The 20711-nt window shown below is 42.8% G+C and overlaps 1 protein-coding gene across 1 annotated transcript in view; it reads right to left on the reverse strand.

The window, feature by feature from the left end:
* Window positions 1-20711, reverse strand: part of EDC4 (enhancer of mRNA decapping 4) — a 703483-nt gene that overhangs the window by 511049 nt on the left and 171723 nt on the right. The window contains exons 10-12 of the mRNA XM_069217586.1: window positions 16967-17062; window positions 16543-16642; window positions 15604-15784 (exon numbers count right to left, since the gene is read on the reverse strand). Of these exons, the coding sequence (XP_069073687.1) occupies window positions 15604-15784; window positions 16543-16642; window positions 16967-17062 (377 nt within the window). The remainder of the gene's footprint in view (window positions 1-15603; window positions 15785-16542; window positions 16643-16966; window positions 17063-20711) is intronic.

Genomic DNA, 20711 nt, shown 5'->3' on the forward strand with positions numbered 1-20711 from the left:
AAACACATTTGAGCAAGAAATAATCACAAGTTATCAGCCACATTGAATACAGTGCTCTTCCACCTCCTATGCTATTAGAACATTCATACAGGTGAAGGAGCACATACATAAATGGGTTTGAACACCAGATAAAGCACAGCCCCTCTTTTCTCCCCGCCCCACTCCATAGAACAATATTCAGGTTCCAGTATTCCCTTTTTGCCTTTACCACTACCTAAGTGACAAGAAGAGAAATGGCAGATGTGCTATGTGAGAGAGGGTCTCAAGCCATAAATACAAAGATTAAAATACAGAAATGTCTCATCTCCCTTGCTCAACATTCTTAGAAAGGATAAACTGAATTCTCTGTCAGGACCGGAGGCGAGGATTATGCTTCTTGTTCTTCACTACTCATTTGACAGCAGCCAATGAAAAATAGTTCAACATCAATAAAATAACACACCCAAAGATGCTTTTTGCCCCACAACCCCACCAATCATGGCAAAGTAGACTCCTCAAATACAGTAGGCACTATCTTTCTGCCTCCTCCTTTGCTGGTCGGAAGTCAAGATAAGATCCTTATATTCTAATTGTTATACGATAATAAGCTTTTTGGTACTATAATGCTTACTTGTCTAATACTGTTGGCGACAGTGCATTAAATACTCACTGTTCGTTGTTTTGGGGGAATCTCCCTCTGAAGAGTGTTCGTTTACTAGCTATTTGCCTTATTGCAGTGGGCTTCATTTTAGGGACTGCTTCTTTCTTTCTTGATGGGTAGCGCTGACTCCACTCAGTTGCACATTGCCCTCTCCCTTTTTATCTTCCCTCTCTTCAATGCACTCACCCTTCTACCCCTGTGATCTTTCCTTCACCAGGCAGCTGTCAGAGCCTTTTCCCTCGTTCAGGCCCGACTTCAGGAGCTGAGGGATGCACGCATAGCCCAACTAAGGGCTGTACTGTTTTTCCATACTAATTATCAGCGCATCATTTCAGCACTCGGCCCATGCACGGCTTCAATCTCACCGCATGGAGTGACGCATTCACTTCAGGCTTCGATTAAGTGAGGAATGTTCTTTCCATTGAGCTTAGTACAAGCTCTAATAATTTTTTTGCTCCATCTGACGCCTTTACTTGCAGAGTTGACTGAGGCTGCAATAATTTAGGTCACAGCTCAGGCTGCGGAGCTTGGGCCATTGTACCACTAATTAACGGAAGTTGCACTTGGGGTTGGCTCCCCTCTGATTAACCTTTTGAGGCAGTCTTGGCAATATTATTTGATTTTACAACATGACTGACTGGGAGCCTTTTGAGGAACATGAAAATGGGCAGTATGATGTCTTAGACGAGCAGGGCCACCATATGGACAATGACCTGGTGGAGACACTGGACGCCTTGGTCCAACAGTCTGTGAACAGGGACCTTAAGACTTTAGTGCCGCTATCTGTTAAAATGGCCTTAGAGGCCGCTCTGAAAACCTATCATGGCCCAGTTGGAACTTTTTGCCAAGTGACAGGAGTTTGACCAACCCTCTGGTTCTAAGCAGTGGTTGATAAGCCCTGCAAAGCTAAAGCAAAGTCTATGGACTGACCTCATGATGAAGTTTTATCAGCCCAGGTCTTTGGACTGGGGTCCTGTGCAGCCATTGACAGAATATCTCCCTGATAAGTTGAGAAAGTCTTGATAAAGAGGCCCTCAACGTGCTAAGAGCAGAGACCCCAGACTGGATCTGCCTGACAAGGTGGAAGAAAGCCTGTGAGGCTAGCACTGTAGCACTATGAAACAACCCGTTGGGCCAATTACTGATTTTATAACAAAAAACATTTAAACACGTCTTATCTCCACAATAGCTAGATGGTTAAGATCTGTGATGATGGAGGCGAGGATTGATACTCAAATGTTGGGTGCTCATTCTGTCAAAAAAAATTGCATTGGGATGTACTATTCAGGATATTATGAAAATGGCAGATTGGTCCTCAGGCTCAACTTTCAAGAATTTTTAATACAACCCTGTGGTGGATATTGCTTCAGTCGTATTGAATCAGCTTTAAACTAGCATAATCAAAGCCTTTGGTCCTGAAAGAGGATAAAAAATGTCCTAGCATTCAAATCCAAGATTTTGAATTCTATTAAGGACACAGAGGCAAGGATTATTCCACTAAGGTCAGGTATACAGGTTAAGATAATACCATATCTATCTGATATTGGCTTAACGTAATGCAAGTTATGTTTTATTGTAATAACAATGTTATTGGAAGTAATATACTGTTTTACCCACCCGTACTGTATTTCTAGTTCTGAGTGAACAAATCACAATATTTACATTTTTTCTTAGGTTCTAATCAAAAGAATAAGTGAGAAGAGGTTCAGACTATGTTTCCTTATGTTGGCACTTTGATGTTCCTCTGCAGTTCACCTGTTATTCTGAGATGGTGATGTCAGAAGTTGCTGGACTTTATCTGGAATTTGTTCACATTATCATGAAAGTTACTCGGACTGCAATGGAGCAAAGGAAGAGGAAAAAGATGGTAACTATTATATTTGAGGGGTCTACTGGGCCAAGATTGATGGGGTTGAGGGGTAAAGCATCTTTGGATGTGTAGTCATATTGATATTAAACTATTTTTCAATGGCTGCTGTCAAATGAGTAGTAAAGAAGGAGAAGCATAATCCTCGCCTCCGTGTCCGTAATAGAAGTGAGAATGCAACCAAAGTTTTTATTCTGGCCTAACAGGTAGGCAGCATGAATATCAAACAGACCATTTAACTAAACAAGTACATAAGTGAAGCAAATTCAGCTGTCCAATTCAAAAGCTCATTCAATGCACAATGTTTATGAAAAGCTAAGTAGGCAGCCTGTGAATAAGCACTGAGGATTATATTCTAAGGGTGGAGTCACTGAAGGGAATCAATGAGGCACTGACCCTAAAATTATAGTAAATATGTCTTGACGGGACCTTGACTGAATAGTATTCCAGAAGGCACAAAATTGGTGAGTTAGAGAAAGCGTCTATACATTCTTCACCAGAGAACACCTACTGTTAGAAATGGGGTTTCTGGTTGGCTAGGGTATGCACCTAAGCTAGGCAGAACCCACCCAGTCTAGTCAGAGCAAGGGAGTTACATGTCCAAGATAACCCCTGCTCACCCCCTTGGTAGCTTGGCACGAGCAGTCAGGCCTAACCAGGAGGCAATGTGTAAAGCGTTTGCACAACACACGTGACGCAAGATATACACCACAAAGTAAACACAACACTGAGCTATGTAAAAATAAACTGTATTGCACAAAACATAATTAGACTAAACATTACATGTCAGTAAGACCCTGCTACCTTAGCAGTTGTCAGAAAGTTACACAAGTTACTAATACTCTGCAAGAATAAGCAGTGGTCACATTAGAACACGTAAGTACTCAGGATTTTGCAACATAAGCAGTAGCCAGGAATCACAATAAAGAAAGGGATGTACTTGTCATGAACACATCATAAATATCCATAAAAGGAACATTAGAGCACATATGGCAAGTCATAAGAAAACATATCAGCCTGTCATGCCCATAAAAGGAACATCAACACTTATATGTGCCATCATACCAATTCCAACCAGTCCGATATAGGCAAATGAGAATCACGCTATGCTGGTGAAAGAAAAAAAAAAAACGTACCTGTTTAGAGCTAAAACAGCACTTCCCGTGCCAAGATCACAATAGGGGCCCCCGGTGCTCCTAGGCGCGAAGCGGGGGCCACGGGTTGATTCTGGAGGGAGGGAGGAGGTATGCACCCACTCCAGTGATGAGTGTTGGGGCCTCTCTGGGGGCCTGCACTTGAGTCAGGCGCTGACACGTTCTGTGGGCCCCCCACAGGTCGCAACTGACCCTTGTTTGAGGGGAAGGGGGGGTGCACTAGAAAACAGATGCCCAAAAGTTGCTGGGGCGTCCACGCCCCTAAGTCAGTGGCTGGGGGGAAAGGAATTCCTTTTCCACCCCGTGCCCTGCGAAGTTGGAGGCAGCCACCCTTGTCCTCGGTGCGGCTGCATAAGTAAACAGTGGAGCAGGGGCCTCCAATGAGGCTTCCCTCCTGCTCCGAGGTGGCTGCACCCAACACGGTGTGCGAGCCGCTCTTCTGCCCTTCCCGGGCCACTGCGGTGTGCAGGCACCAAGAAAGGTGCCTTCTGGTTTCCCGGGGGTGCGTCTTAAAGCGCACTTCGCCCCAGGGGCACGGCTGGAGTGCGCTCACTCCTTTCTTTCTTCTTTTGGTGCCCTGGGGGCATTTGGTGGAGCGCGACATGCTTGCAGGCTAGAAACACCCAGGCTGCGGCATTGATCCTCGAGCCCCGTCGAGCGCTTTTCAGCGCGGGGCAGGTCTCTTAGCGCCCAGGCCACGGCGGTGACTTTTAGCAGCAAGGGAGCTCTTCTTTAAAACGCTAGGACACACAGGAGTGCTCTTTAAAGCAATGCGCCCTGGAAGCACCAGCCGCTATAGGGAGACACAGACAAGCGCCCCCCAAGAAATATATGCCACGATTAAGCACTCCTTGTGCTGGATAGTTTACAGGGGCCAGGGGCCATAGCACGCTGCTCCTGGAGACAAGAAGGGGGGGGGGGGGGGGGGGGGAATGGAAGCACAGGGCTAGCAGGCCCAACAACAGGTCAGCACAAGGGGTGCAGGTGATTGCAGTTCCTCATAGTGACCAGGCAGGTCACAGGACAGCACAGCAGCAGCAGTCCAAAGTGGTCCTGGTGAGTCCATTCAGTAGCGTCCAGTTTCAAGTAAGTCTCTGGAGTCCCAAGAATGTCTCTTCATGTCTAAATTGTGGAGAAAATTCCCCTGTGCTTATCCTCAGTTTACAGTGTGATTTACAATGAGGAGGAGAGGGGGTTTCAACCAGTGACAACTGGTTCTGGGAGTCTCCCCTTTTCTCCTGCAGCACAGGCTCCAAACATCAGTGGGGGGTAAACTACCCTATTGCGCGAGGCCTGGGCACAGCCTTTACAAATGCAGGTGTGTCCCGCGCCTCTCCCTTCTCTCAGACCAGGAAGACCATACAATATGTAGATGCACCTCTGTGACACCTCCACCCTCCCTGTGTACAGGCTGTCTGACATTTGGGCTTTGTGCATACTTTTCAGTCTCCCCAGACGTGGATTGGAGTCAAGCTGCAAAACACCAGAGTCATAAGCACAGAGAAATGCTCACTTTCTAGAAGTGGCATTTCTGTAATACTATTAAAAAATACACCCAAACTAGTAAGCAGCATTTCTTATCACCATTACAACCACACTAAACATGCCTACGCTATCCCCTCATAAATTAGACAATACCTCCTAGACACAAGGCAGGGCATTTCCAATGCAATCCTATGAGAAGGCAGCACTCACCGCAGTGAGAACCAAATAGGCTGTTTGTCTCTACCAGGACAGGCCACATTACTAGGCGCATGTCCTGCCCTCTACATACATGGCACCCTGCCCATAGGGCTAGCTAGGGCATACTTTAGGGGTGACTTACATGTAGTAAAAGGGGAGTTCTGGGCCTGGCAAGTAAATTTAGATGCCAGGGCCCTGTGGCAGAAAACTGCGCACACAGGCCTGAGACAGGTTTGAAAGGCTACTTCAGTGGGTGGCATAGCAGCGCTGCCCACTAGTAGCATTTAATTTACAGGCCCTGAGTATAGGGATACCACTTTACAGGATACTTATAGGTAAATTAAATATGCAAGTTAGTTATAAGCCAATCATACCAAGTTTATAAGGGAGAGCACCTGCACTTTAGCGCTGATTAGCAGTGAAAAAGTGCTCAGAGTCATAACGTCAGCCAACAAGGGTCAAAAAAATAAGGCTGAAAAAGGCAAAAAGTCTGGGGAATGACCCTGTAAAAGGGCCACGTCCAACACCTACCGTAAGTAACAAACAGTTACCAAAGATAAGAAATCCATTACACACATTTGATAAAAACAAGATAGCCCTCTTCTCAAAAACATATTAGGGAGCTTTCTTTGTATGCAAATCTGGTTGATATGAAAATCCAAAAGGACTGTACAGGAAAAAACTGAGGAAGTGCTACCTTATTTAAGGAAAACAGGGTAAGGTTACTTACATTTGGGTAACAACCTTTCTGGTCGATACCCTATTGTTCCACAGATTCCTAGACATTTGAATCTTCTGCATATGCCAGAATGGATCCCGACACTTTTGAAATAGGTCCCCTAAACTGAAGGTGGTTTTAAGGGACTGAAGCCGCAAGATCGATTCCCTGTCTAAACATGGCATCACAGAGCCATTTAAGGTGCTACACAGTGATTTGATATCACTTCCAATCCTTTTTTCACACCCTTTGAAGTAAAGAAATAAAAATAACTGTAAAATTGATAGCTGTGCACCAGAGGAGAATGCTGACTTGGAACCTTTCAAGGAATACCACAAACTCACTTCTGAGAAAAGGCGGGGTGGGGTGGGGGAGGGGGAGATGGGGGGGGGGGGCAGCGGGACAGCTGAGAGGACTCAGCAGAAAAATAAAAGTATCCATCAGAAAGATGGCTACCTAAAGTAAATGAATTTTCCTTCTGGCAGGTGACTTATCCAGATTACACACCTTATAACTGTCTGCCGAAACAGCCCCACTTAAGGACCCAAACAGGACTATTTTTTTTCAAAAGCACAACTAGCTGCTTGAATAAAGTGACCTTGCGGAAGGACAACTAGGAGCCACAAATCTCATCCACCATCTCAAATAGCAAATTAAAGACATTAAAATTGCTCTGCTCAATCTCCAGTTTGGGAAGCTTCAGATGCAGCACCCTGCCACATCGAAAGGAGGTCTTACCGACGGAAAATGCAATAAAGTGGCAAACACTCAGGGGCCTAGTCACAAACTGCATTTCGTACTAAGTTTAATAGTTGTACAATAGTACCACTAACATGCTACAAAATTATATTCACAACTCCCCATGTAGAGGTCAGCACCTTCGCCTCTCCTACCTTTTATGTGCGGAGAGCTCGGTCCTGACTGCCAAGGTCTATACACATATAGGTATGAGTTTGTGTAGTGCATGTGGAAGGGCCAGGGAAGCTGGATAATGGACAATAATTACTACTAAAGGGGAGGGGTTATATGAGTAAGGAGGGGTAAGGGTGGGGGTCTAGAGAGGTACATGCACCTACTCACAAAAGAGCAACTTCACTGCTAATCAAGAAATGCACTTCTATCATTACTACAACCATAAAGGACTAAAAACAGTTGTTAATGTGGGGCTGAGCTGGAGTTAGTTCCAGCACCACACATGGTCAACCACTGTACTGCAACACTTTCCTATAGAAAATAATGGCAGCAAGGATTTAAAATAAAGACTAATAGCCAATATTGTTAAATTAAATGAACTTGTGTGTGTGTGTGTATATAGATATATATATATATATATATATATATATATATATATATATATATATATATATATATATATATATATATATATCTATATACACACACACACACACACACATATATATAACATTCATTAGTTCATTATAAAATATGTTAATAACCTTTCTTAAAGGTAAAGTAACTCAAATGTTTTAATAAAATACTTTAATATAAATCTGGACACAACTTACTAATTTTTACTACATAATAAACAAATATACGTTAGGTGTTTTATTTAACCCCTTGGGTGCCCAGCCCGTAGAGGGTACGTCCTTGGCAGCACTGCTCGGGTGCAGAGGATGTAACCGTTAGCACTCCCCCCGAGGGCCTCCCACCACCCTCTCCCGGGCAAGGATGGTAGGGGAATTGCTACCCCTTCCACCCCCCAACCCCTCCAAATGACATCTGATGACCTCATAGAGGTCACCCACATGGCGCTGGAAGCTCAGCTTCCAGCGCAATCGGAAGAGAAATTATTGCATTTCTCTTCCAATCAGGGCTAGGGACGGGCAGAAAGACAAAGGAAAGGAAAGGCTTTTCCTTTCCTAGATGTCTTTGAGCATTTCTGCAGCCCAATCGCATAGCGATCGGGCTGCAAAAATGGCCACTAGACACCAGGAAGTTTGTTTACCTTAGGTAAACAAAGAAGGGGAGCGGCCCCTTGGGCAAGGGTCGCTCGCCAAGGGGGCATTTTATAACAAGACCATTTCTACACCCCTTGGGGGCGGATCAGCTTATGTTAATTAGGCCCATCTGACCCCAAGGTGGAGTCGAAACCTCTAGGCACAGGGATCATTTGTAATTTTTTTTTTTTTATAGGTGGGGAGAGCGACCCCTTAGGCAAGAGTCACTCAGATCGGCCTATTTTTCTTAGGCCAATCTGCCCCCAAGGGGGACAGAAAACACTACCCCCCCTCCCTTTTTTTTAATTAGGCCGATCTGCCCCCAAGAGGGCAGAAACCTCTAGGCGCCAGGGATTTTTTCTTTTTAACAGATGGGGAGCGACCTCCTTGGGCAAAGGTCAACCCCCCCCCATGGGGACAATTTTATTTTAGGTCATTTCAAGGGGGGCAGAAACCACTAGACACCAAGGATTTTTTTTTTTGCGCCAATTTCACAAAGGGAGCAACTCCTTAAGCAAGGGTCACTCTCCTGAGGGGCAAATTTATTTTAGGTCATTTTGCCCCCCCTTAGGGGCAGATTAGCCTATTTTAATTAGTCCGATCTGCCCCCAAGAGGGTCAGAAACCACTAGGCATTTCTTTTTTTTACAGATGGAGAGTCACCCCTTAGGCAAGGGTCGCTCCCCTCTGGGCAAACTTGTTTTAGCCCATTTCTGCCATCCTTGGGGGCAGATCGGCCTATTTCTATTAGTACGATCTGTCCTGCCAATGGAGGGGGGAGGGTTCAGAAACCACTTAGGGACCAGGGAATGGGTGTGTGTTTTGTTTAGGGGGGCAGCCCTTGGGGCAAGAGTCGCTCCCCATGGGATCACATTACTGTTGGCCCTTTCTGCTCCACTTTTGGGGCAGATCAGTCTATTTTTTAAGGCCCATTTTTTAAAAGAGAGGGTGGGGGAATGGCCCAAATAAATGGGGACAAAGTTGTTCTGCCCACCGGTGGGCAGATGGGGCAATTACCCCTCATCCACTCCCCAGGGGGGCAGAAAGCCTACTAGATACCAGGGATTTTGGTTTTACTTTTGGGGCATGAGAGCTTGTCTAACTCTCAAAATTGTCCCACTTGGAATGGTGAGGGCTGCACTTAGGAAGACCTTGAAGGATCTACACAAATGACCCCTTGCTAAATTCAGAATTTTGTCTACGTTTCAGAAATGTTTAGCTGTCCGAGATCCAGCACTGGTTTCACAACCATTTCTGTTACTAACTGGAACGAGGCTGAAAGCACAAAAAGAGTAAAAATGGGGTATGTCCCAGTAAAATGCCAAAATTGTGTAGAAAAGTGTGTTTTTCTGATTCAAGTCTGCCTGTTCCTGAAAGGTGGGAAGATGATGATTGTAGCACAGCAAACTCTTTGTTCATGCCAATTCAGGGGGAAAAAAAAAATCACAAGCTTTCTTCTGCAGCCCTTTTCCCCCATTCTTTTAAAAACAAAATTTTAGCTGTATTTTGGATAATTTCCGGGTCTCCTCCGCGGGAAGCCACAAACTCTGGGTACCTCTAGAATCCCTACGATGTTGGAAAAAAAGGACATAAATTTGGCATGGGTAGCTTATGAGGACAAAAAGTTAAATGGGCCTAAGGGCGAACTGCCCCAAATAGCCAAAAAAAGGCTTGACACCTGAGTTTTCTTTAGTTCTACACTTACACTAAATATTGATCTGCACTGATATTCATCCTAAAAATATATTTAATCCTTAAGAAAAGGTTTAAACTTCCCCTATACTTTAATATAGGGAGCTTACCGCCCCAATGGCAGAGAGCTTCAACTTTGTGTGAAAATGTATAAATAATAACTTGTAAACTCTACACTGGGAAACTGGGATCTAGCCTTACAATTTAGTGGTGTATGGACATGTTAGCCTACATTTTGGAGCACATTTACACTCATAAATGGTGAATGTAAAAAGTAGTACATTTACCACAAGCTGAAGAGTAAATTTACACTATAGATTTACCAATTGCATTGAAGCGTGGAGCCTGCCTAGAGCCTCCCTGCACCAATACCCGGGATACCAAAGCCAGTTGCATGAACCAAGGCTGGTTTGTGTTCAGCCGAAACACCACTGCCGCAAAAACTCACCTGCAAGTTGAGGGATTTCAACAGGGACCAGCTCTACACCAGAAGTCTTTCTGCTTTGTTTCTTTTCCCACTTTTGCAGGTACCCCAGGAAGAGGAACAGTGAGAGCCACTAACTCGCCAACCTGGACCAGAGTCGTCCAGCCTGGGGCCAATGGAACAGACAGGGTCACTGCGTGGCTGAGACCCTCAAGGACTGAGCACCCCCCCCCCCCTTTGGTTTAAACCAGACTGGTCACCCAGTTTCCACGTGCAGCCCTTTTCTTCCAGGTACTTCTTCCATTGACTACAACATGTACCGCTGCACCTGGACACACCCGGGCAGGTAATTCCAAATTGCTTATGGTTCTAAAATGTGAATTCTTTATTGGCCTTTTCTCATTATTACAACAAGAATTGTACAATAAAAAATTAACGAATCAGTAAAATGATAATCCCAAATTCCAACAGAAGACCATACCTTCTTTAAGACAATTAACAACTGATAACTAAAATCAAATAAAATGAGGTAAAAAGGGACATCACAACCAAAATGGAAGGAAAGGAGAAGGAAAAAGAAAAGGAAAAACAAAAATAAAAAAACAAACACACTCGCGTGAGAAAGAAAGGAGGAATTAATTAAACCCCGCATCTTCTATCTCACAAAAACAATCACACTCAACATGGAGGTTAAAGACTGGAGAAATCTCAGGAAAAGATGATCAAAGAATGGAGTGTAGGTGTTTACAAGAAATATGAAACTTGACTTGTTCAAAGAAACCATGTTAAATGTATAGTTGAGCTCGACATAGCAATCCTCAAGAACAGAGCCCCGAACCTCATCAAATAGCTGCAATTTGTCATTTACCTAGAAATACAGTGTTTAAAAATGCTGTATCATACAATATGTCCAACCAGGTGTGTGGAGTGGGTATTAGGGTCGGCTTTCAAAGATGCAATATCACCAAGTTAGCAACCCCGAGAGCGGTGGAGAGCCATCTATAAACGTGCTGATTCACTGAAGGAAGATCTGAAGTATCTTGCAGCAGCGCCAGTCAGGCTGTCCTAGGTCTATCAGCCCCTAGGGCTCTTCTCATAAGATCCAAAAACGGCCTTCAGAAGGTCACATTCCCATCGAAAATGGACTATATCACTGTCTGGTAAGCCACATCTCCAACTGTGGCATTGTGCAGCCTTACTGGGGACCAGGGCCAGCGGTGCAGGATCTTAAAAAAATTATATTTAAGACACGCTCCCACCCTTAAGGCCTTAATTATATTCCGCCAAAAGACTATCCCAGTCATCATCCAAGAATTTTGTATTAAGACAAGCTTCCCACGAGGTATGCAACACTATGCATGTGGGGGCAAAGAAACACAAGTCTATTTATGTGGTATAGAATCCTGAGGTAGTCCACCCTAAAGTTTCTCCATGAATGGATATATTGAGTAATGGTCGAGCTAGAGAGGACAGTATGCGCTTTCTCCAGGACATGTGTTAAGGCACGGTGAAATTGAATGTACCTCCAATATTGAGAGGATGGAATCTCAAATTTGCGTCTCTGGTCTGGGAATGAGTTGACAAAATCATTAGAGGCAAGATCCTCAATGTGGTGAATGCAATGAGTAATCCAGAGAGTCCAATGAATCTCCTCCCCACCTATTGTAGTGGCTGTATTGCGCCATAATGGGGCTTTAATGTGAATATGACTCAAGACTTGTACTAGTCACGGAGCATGTTGCCAAGCATATTGAGAAGTGTGAAAGATAGGGTTAGTGAAGGAAGAAGTTAAAGGTGTAATAGACAGCCACACCACCCATAAGGGTGTGGACCTAGAAGTGGGCAACCAGTACACAACATGAGACAGCTATGCCAGCCAAATGTTGTGGAGTAGAATTTAGCACCCTGTATTCTTGGTCTGCCTGAACCCCAAATGTATCGATAGATTGAGCGATGTATGTTCCGTAGATAGGAAACCGGTATAACTAGAGGTAGCAATCCAAAGATTTAATTACATTTGCTGAGAACATTAATTTGGATAACGTGGACTTTACTCCACACGGATATATTCAAAGCAGACCACCTTTTAAAATTGCAATCCACACAATTCATGACGGGTTGCACCCTGATTTCCACCATGTTCTCTAGACCCCAATCGATATTTACCCCAAGATATTTCAAATGGGACTTAAGCCATGTAAATGTCATGTTACCCAGGGAGGCCTTCGTGGTGACAGACGATAAAGTCAGGGACTCACTTTTCGACCAATTTATTTTGTAGCCCAAAAACTGGGAAAAGAATCCAGTTGTGAAATCAAAGCGACAGCTGACGCAGAAGGGTTTTACAGTGTCAAAATTATGTCATCCGCATAGTAAAAGGCTTTAACCTCACCAGCTGATGTATGAATACCCTTAATATTGTTGTTTGATCGAATTGCAATTTCTAGAGGCTCCAAAGTTAAGAACAAAGGGGACAGAGGGCAACCCTGTCAAGGGCCTCACTGGATTTCAAAATATGGAGAAGAGAAACCGCCACAAGTGACTGATGGGAGGGTTCACAATACATACCCCTGGTTAAGGTAAGAAAGCTGTGACCTATTCCCAACCCCTCCATGGTTCTAAATAGGTAACCCCAATCGACATGAGCAAAGGCCTTTTCGACACCCAAAGAGACGACCCTCTGTTCCAACTCGTCCCTCAACTGCCAAATAATAAGTGAGTGTGCATAAGTGATTGGTGGAGGAGCGGCCAGGAACAAAACCCACCTGAGAGGGCTAAATAAGAGTTGTGATTACTTTGTTCAAGTGCATCGCCAAAATCTTCGCCAGTATCTTAACATCTGCATTTATCAAGGATATTGGGATAGCTTGACACTCCAGGAGATCTTTCCCCAGTTTCAGAAGAACTAAAATTCAAGGTCTTAGGAATTCTGCAGTGACTAACATCTCGGGCCCCCTGATAAACCAAGACTAAGATGGGAACAATCTGAACCTTGGCGGCCTTATAAAATTCAGCTGGGAGGCCATCTTCACCAGGAGTTTTTCCATAGTTCCCTGAATTGATCTCTAAAGGGACTTCTTCCACTGTGATAGCATCTTCCAGTTGTGCAGTTTGTGAGGGGGTTAGCTGTGGTATTTTTAAGCGTTTGAAAAAAGAGAATTCAGCAACTGGGACTGAAGGTGTATCAGCAGTATAAGGGAGTTCATAATATTTATCAAACTCCTCCACTATTTCTGTCGGGATGGTAACAAGGCGAACCTCTGAATCTCGAATTGCAGGGATTGTTCTAGAAGACTCTTGTTTCTGAAGTTGAAAAGCCAAAAGCCTACCCACCTTCTCACCCCTTCCATAATGTCTCAGTTGTAAGAAGAAGAGATATTTCTAAGTCTCCGGGGTGCAGAGTGTGTTCAGCTTATACTTAGCTAGTAGAAGCTTGCCGAGAAGTGATAGATTCAGAGAAGAGAATTAGGCACTAGTCAGTGACCCAATCTCTGTAACTGCTGGTGGTTCTAGAGACCTTGGCCCCTACTCACCTTAAGTCCAAAAGAAAAATGTCGATTGAATGTCACCCTGAGCAGTGTATGTTTTCTCCTTAGGACAACATTACTGCGTTTGAGGCTCATGCCTCAGACTTGACAGCTGTATTTACTGTAACCTTAAAAATCGCTAACTCAAAAAGTACTTATCTGATCTTTTGGCTCTTGGTGTCTAAATTAATATACAAATCTGTGCCAGTTTCCTAAAATGGTCTCAAGTTTCTTCTTGAGTGTGCATCTCATTTATTGACTGTGTGTGCTCAACAAATGCTTAGCACTATCCTCTGGTAAGCCTAAACTGCTTGCCCACACAACAGCAAGAGAGCGTTTAGGGTTATTACTTTAGCCTCTGTCATCCAATAAGGATCGCTTGTACTAAATGCATATTAGTACACTGCATAGTTAGCAAACTTCCTACACCAATGTATAAGTTTACCTTTGTGTATAGCCTTTATTATGTTATTAATATACAACTACAAAACCATCCCACCGAATCAGGGGCACTCAAAATCATACATACCCATTTCTCAGAACCCACAGGAATAGAGAAATGGGAGGTAATGAGGAGAGAAAAACACCATAAGATTTTCAATACATACCACAGGATTCTCCTTAACATAAAACGAAGAGCAAAGAACAGGTGACAATGACCATCTTCTAAAATGGCAAATAGGTCCACAGATGGCATGTACCACTGGGCTACGTTCAACTGGACCACCTCCGGATGGAAACGCCACTTGTGTAAATCGGCAGAGATGGTCCAATGTTTATGAATAATAAATGTGATAACCTAACAGATCACTTGAAACTCCCTTGAGCTAGGAACAGAATATGCCTAAACCTGAGAAGCAGCTCTGCTACAGTAGACTAGATGGAAGTCAGACCATCCCTTGAGTCTAAAACAGGTCATTATGACCAAGAATTATAACAAACCTATGCAATATAGAAGAAGCCCTGCTCCTGTGATCTGTACCACAAAAACAAGAAACTGTACTGCTAGGCGTCAAGAAGAGTTTACTGTTGAGCATGAAGACATGGAACACAGCCCTGCAAAACTATAATACTATACACGTTGTCTAAAACCATCGGCCCAGGAGCCATGATGACCATGCAGCTGAGTTTGAAAGGACCAAACTCACATCAGCTACTTTGCAACTGGTCTCCAGTTGAACTATATCTAGTGTCCCTTTGGGACCAGAGACCCAGTGTCCCTCAAACTGAAATCGGGAACTTGAACTTTGGACCAGTTCTTAGGGCACCTTAAAACATTTCACTGGGGAATCAGAATTCCTTATTTTTTGTGGCGTTTTTTGCAATGCTTTAAAAAGGTTATGCGCTCTATGAAATATTTTGATTTTGACACACTTTCAGCTCCCTAGACTTAAACCCACTGAGTTCCCCCAACAAGGGACAGTGAGAAATCAGGAAAAATATAAGACATACTATGTTCTAATGGAAACATTTTTCCACTCTGTTTGGTACTTTTGTTCCACTGACTGGTGGACTATGAACAAGAACCAAGGTCTAAAGGTATGTAAAGGTAGCTATGTTACCTGGCGTACTATGCAAATACTATTCCTTGGGTTCATATATTTTCCCCACAGGGTGCTAGTACCTTCTGTTTTTGATTATATTTTAGCTGCCCTACACCGCTTATCTGTTCATAAAACAGTTTATTTTTAAAGGCATGGCTTCAACTGTGCATGAAGTTTATTGGTGAGCTAAACTTTCTCTTTCTGGAGGGAGCACTGGCGGTTTAGCATAGAAACATTTGGTAAGATATGTATACAACAGAAATAAACTTGCTTATTCAGTTGCGGTTTAATAGTAGCTGAGGTACTTAGACTTGCGTACCAACCACAGATCCAGCACAGTAGCCAATAACAGTTCAATATAAATGAAATGATTGACTGTAGGCAGGCACTGTTTTACCTGTGTTTAGGCTGTCTCCCTCCTCGTCTGCTGGCAGCACTTCAGTATGCCTTAGTCTACTACGACTCACATCCTGGATCCCAAAACTTAACACCGGGTGTGTCAAGAGGAACTCGGAGATGGATGAAAATGCAGCTTGCCCCTCCTCTTGGTTCTGTGACAGTTCCATCACATACAGCACCTGGAAACAAGCAGATTAAATTGCCACTGGTGTTATCTTCAAAAGCGAGGGAATTTACCCCAGGTTGCCAAAGCAGAAACTTTAATGACCAATGAAGGACTTAACTATTCATGAACTAGTAACTAACAGCCTTGTTCGTACTGCTGGTGTGACTGCACTGAGGCGAGTTAATATATTTTGCCTTGAGAAAGTATAAAGCATGAACTTTTAAAGAAAAGCAACTTTCTGCAGCTATTCCAAATAAGCAGTGCCAAAAATGCTAAAACTGGCATTTTCAAACCAAACCTGCAAGATTCACTCTCTAATGATTTGTAGCACGAGTAAGATCATCACATATTACTAGAGATACTGTTCAACAGCAATCCACTTACCAACCTCAGTGGGTCAGTTTAAATTGGTTAGATATTGCGATATAAGAGGAGTTTTTAACATGTTCGGTAATCAGAGACTTCGACCATTGGGAGATTGCCCTAATTATAAGTCAGCCATAATATCCAGCATTCTATAAAATCATGAAATGTCAGAAACAAAACAAAACCACCCTCTTATACAAGTCTTCACCTAGCCAACAATCACTCCTTTAAGGAAAAGCCAGATGTAATAGACCATGGCTCATTCCCAAATATTCACCAACCACTCATTTAGTAATCTATGGGATAATATCTCTTTTTCCTTCTCCTCAAAGTAAATAGATCGGATTCCGGAAGGTAAAAACCAAGCCAGTATTAGTGAAAAAAAAGTATTAGAGTGGAACCTACTTTCCGTTGCACGTCAGTGAGAATCAGGTATTCAGCTGAGAGATCTAGACAAGCTTTCAGGCCAGGGAGTACACTTGAATTGAATGGGTCTGGTGAAAAACTGAAAGCATCAAAGAAGATAAAGATTAACATTAAAATAACAGTGGGAACACTCATCATCCATGACTAAAGAGATTCAATTAACAGACAGGCATGTAGGGTTACCATTTATTTATCAGGCACAACATGCTGGATGTATGTGGCTTCAGAGCCATTCATCCTAAAGGTCAGTCAAAAGGATTTATGAGGAGTGATGGGAGGAAGGTCATCTAGCACCCAAATGTTAAAACAGCAACCTTTATTGCCTTATCAGGATAAAAATGTTTTTTTTAATCGCCATGTCAGGAGCTCATCAAAATGTTTTAGATGGGGTAATGAAACGCACCGGACAACCTGAAGACAGGTCCATGAAATTGTGCACCACATCTTCAGTTCTCTGTTTTGATCTGCCCCAGTGATCAAAAACCTCCAGAACGGAACCCTGCAGAAATAAGTGCAAAATGTGAATGAGAAAAGACTTTCAACAACAAAGCAGAATTAACATATACTGCCTGTACCAAAACACGTTAACAAACCCGTAAATAACTGGGTACGTGGTCAAAGAGTCCTAGACAAGACATTTAAATTAAGGGCAAGAATTGCATCAATTCTTTTGTAAAGAGGGGTAAAACAAGCTGGGGGTGCACAGCTTTTGCCTAAGTGCACATACAATGAAAGACCTCACTGGCAACACTGCTTTTTTTTCTGATGCGTACTCCAGTTTGTCACAGATTGAAATATACACAGGCATAAAACGTGAACCGGAAAAAGCTTTTACTTCTGCTGGTCGTTCATTATGTGATGACAAACTCTAAAAGCTAGGTATTGTCACAGTAATTGACTAACAAGGACTGAATAGATGTAGCACACACTCATGGTGTCTGTTACAACTAAATGCCCCACACCAGAGACAAGAGAAGGAGCAAAAATATACACAGACAATACCAAGAAACAATCATCAGAACGAGGATAAAGAAGTGAACAATGAGGAATCTGCAGGATGACTAAGTATCCATTGAAAAAATTCATTAATAAAGTGCTATAACATGTCTTCACAGTCAATATTTCTGCCAGCAAGGTCCTTATATAAATCTAAAACCAGAAAAGTCTCCGAGACTGTGCAGCACCACCTAACATAAGAAACTTTATTACAACAGTAGGTCTCAAAACACAAAAGGAAGGGGGAAATGTATGCCACCACTTGTCACCCCAAAGTAAAGACCAAAAACACACAACTAATAGAGGTCACCGCTAATAAAGGTGAAAACCCGGTAACCTCTAGGTACTTTTAACTTTCTCTGGATCCCCCTGTTTTGTCCAGGAAATTATCTTATGAAAGAACTTCCTCTATCGGGTTTACAAGGAGGTTGAGTCCGCCCTGGTGGTATTGTCGTGCTTGGGTGGGAAAAGATTGCCTATGATGAAGCAAGTCCCATTATGTCAATGAGGCTTCCTCTTCAAACAAGATTGGTCTTTCTTTCTTCTCTTGGGCTTATCCCTATCCACGCCAAAATCTAGGTAATTTAGCTATCAGTGATTTGTACCATAACAATGATAAAAAATAGTGCTGTAGAAGCCACCATACCTTTATGTCGGGGTTATAACAGTATGTCTACATTTTTAATTTATCCATCAACTATGTGCTGACCCAGTAATGTCTCTTCAAGTTATGAAGGAAAGGCCAAGGTAGCAGCTATCCTAGATACTGGCTCGTCTCTGCCATAAACCTCACTGAATTAGCAATGACATCAAAATCAGTGGTCCCCCAAGTGTAGATTGTGAGCAACATGATGCTTGCCATTGATTGCAAATCTCTGTTTAAACGTTTTTGAGTGCTATACAGCACATTCACTTTATGTTGTGAAGGAGAGCTTCTAGAGCATTTTCCAGATCATGTTTTCAGTGCTAACAACTGTTCCCACTGTTACACTAAGGCAGAAACATCATTTTTGCAGGATCACAAGGCTCACAAAGAGTGTGCCTGCAACTCTGTAGTGGTGGATTGTGTTCTCTCAAAAGTGAACTGCAAGCTTTCTGCAAAAGGCTCTGAGGAAGTCCATAAGATGCATTGGGGGGAGACAATAGGACTATGTCTCTGTGCAGAGACAATGGAGAATATATGTTGGTGTATTCAAAGGAGTACTTCAGCTACAGACTTGAATATAAGAGCTCTTAGGTGTATTACTAAATTTGTCGCTTTCTCTCATCACCCCATGGTTTAATATCTAGGGTGAGTTTCATCAGAGCAGCTTGAAAGTCAAGGAATAGCTAGCAAGAACATATCAAGTATTCTGCTAAATGCAGCATGACAACATTTTCAAAACGTGCACACTAACAGCTTTTCGGAAACTGGCAACATGGGCTAGCTGACACACTATGAACTTAAAATATGCACTAACTTAGCATTATGGAATCTGCCAATTAAGCTTACATTTTACAAATTATGTTCCTGTGAGAATTTGAAAACAAATTGGAATGTGACAGATGGACATTATAGAAAACTGCAAAGTCTACTAGTTGGGAAATTATGGAAATCCTACAACATGTTCCAATGGGCATTATGAAATGTTTTTAAATGATGCCTGGTGCTAATCTGGCAAGGGTATATTCTGGAGGCATTGTTATGAAAGCTTGCACAGTATGCAAACATGCATTATGAAAACACAAAAACCCCCATCTTGAAAGGTGTAGCAACATTGGTTCATGGAACCCTAGCTTGACAATGTAGTGGTTCATGGCTAAGGGGCTGCATTGGATTCTGAAACCATTACTCTGATGTATGTCATTTAAACAGTACCATGTTATGACAAACGCGCTTCATAAAATTCATAATTTGCCAGTAATCTTTAGACATTTATTGAAGGCTTATCCCAAACCTTCATTGTATAATTGTATTTAAATCCTAACCTGTTTTGTAATTGTTACTGACAAAAATGTAGTTTAAACAAAATTAATGTGGTTAAATTTCCCAAGCAATCTTCTGGTGGGAGATATGTCCCTAGAAATCTTTTGGTACCCTCTATAAAGTAGTATTTTTATTTTTCAAATTTTGAGAGCGAAAGAGCATATGCATATGTTGATTATGCATATATATGGAAAATGTCACTTACCCAGTGTACATCTGTTCGTGGCATTAGTCGCTGCAGATTCACATGCTGTGCACAGTCCACCATCTGGTGTTGGGCTCGGAGTGTTACAAGTTGTTTTTCTTCGAAGAAGTCTTTTCGAGTCACGAGACCGAGGGACTCCTCCCATTTCGAGTCCATTGCGCATAGGCGTCGACTCCATCTTAGATTGTTTTGCCCGCAGAGGGTGAGGTAGGAGTTGTGTATGCTAGTAATAGTGCCCATGCAATGGAGTGAATGCGTATGTACATAATAAAGTTTTAAGTAATATATTTACAAATGTACAAATGTTTAAGATCTACTTCTAAACGGCTACAGGCTCCCGGGGAGGCGGGTGGGCGCATGTGAATCTGCAGCGACTAATGCCACGAACAGATGTACACTGGGTAAGTGACATTTTCCGTTCAATGGCATGTGAAGCTGCAGATACACATGCTGTGCATAGACTAGTAAGCAATTATCTCCCCAAAAGCAGTGGTTCAGCCTGTAGGAGTTGAAGTAGTTTGAAATAATGTTCTTAATACAGCTTGACCTACTGTTGCTTGTTGTGCAGTTAGCACATCTACACAGTAGTGCTTGGTAAATGTATGAGGCGTAGACCATGTTGCTGCCTTACATATTTCGTTCATTGGAATATTTCCTAGAAAGGCCATGGTAGCACCTTTCTTTCTGGTTGAGTGTGCCTTTGGTGTAATAGGCAGTTCTCTTTTAGCTTTAAGATAGCAGGTTTGAATGCACTTAACTATCCATCTAGCAATGCCTTGTTTTGAAATTGGATTTCCTGTATGAGGTTTTTGAAAGGCGACAAATAATTGTTTTGTCTTTCGAATTAGTTTTGTTCTGTCAATGTAGTACATTAGTGCTCTTTTGATGTCTAATGTATGTAGTGCGCTTTCGGCTACCGAATCTGGTTGTGGGAAGAACACTGGTAATTCTACCGTTTGATTTAGGTGGAACAGTGAGATT

The sequence above is a fragment of the Pleurodeles waltl genome, chromosome 12, assembly GCF_031143425.1.
Source record: "Pleurodeles waltl isolate 20211129_DDA chromosome 12, aPleWal1.hap1.20221129, whole genome shotgun sequence".
Taxonomy (NCBI): Eukaryota; Metazoa; Chordata; class Amphibia; order Caudata; family Salamandridae; genus Pleurodeles; species Pleurodeles waltl.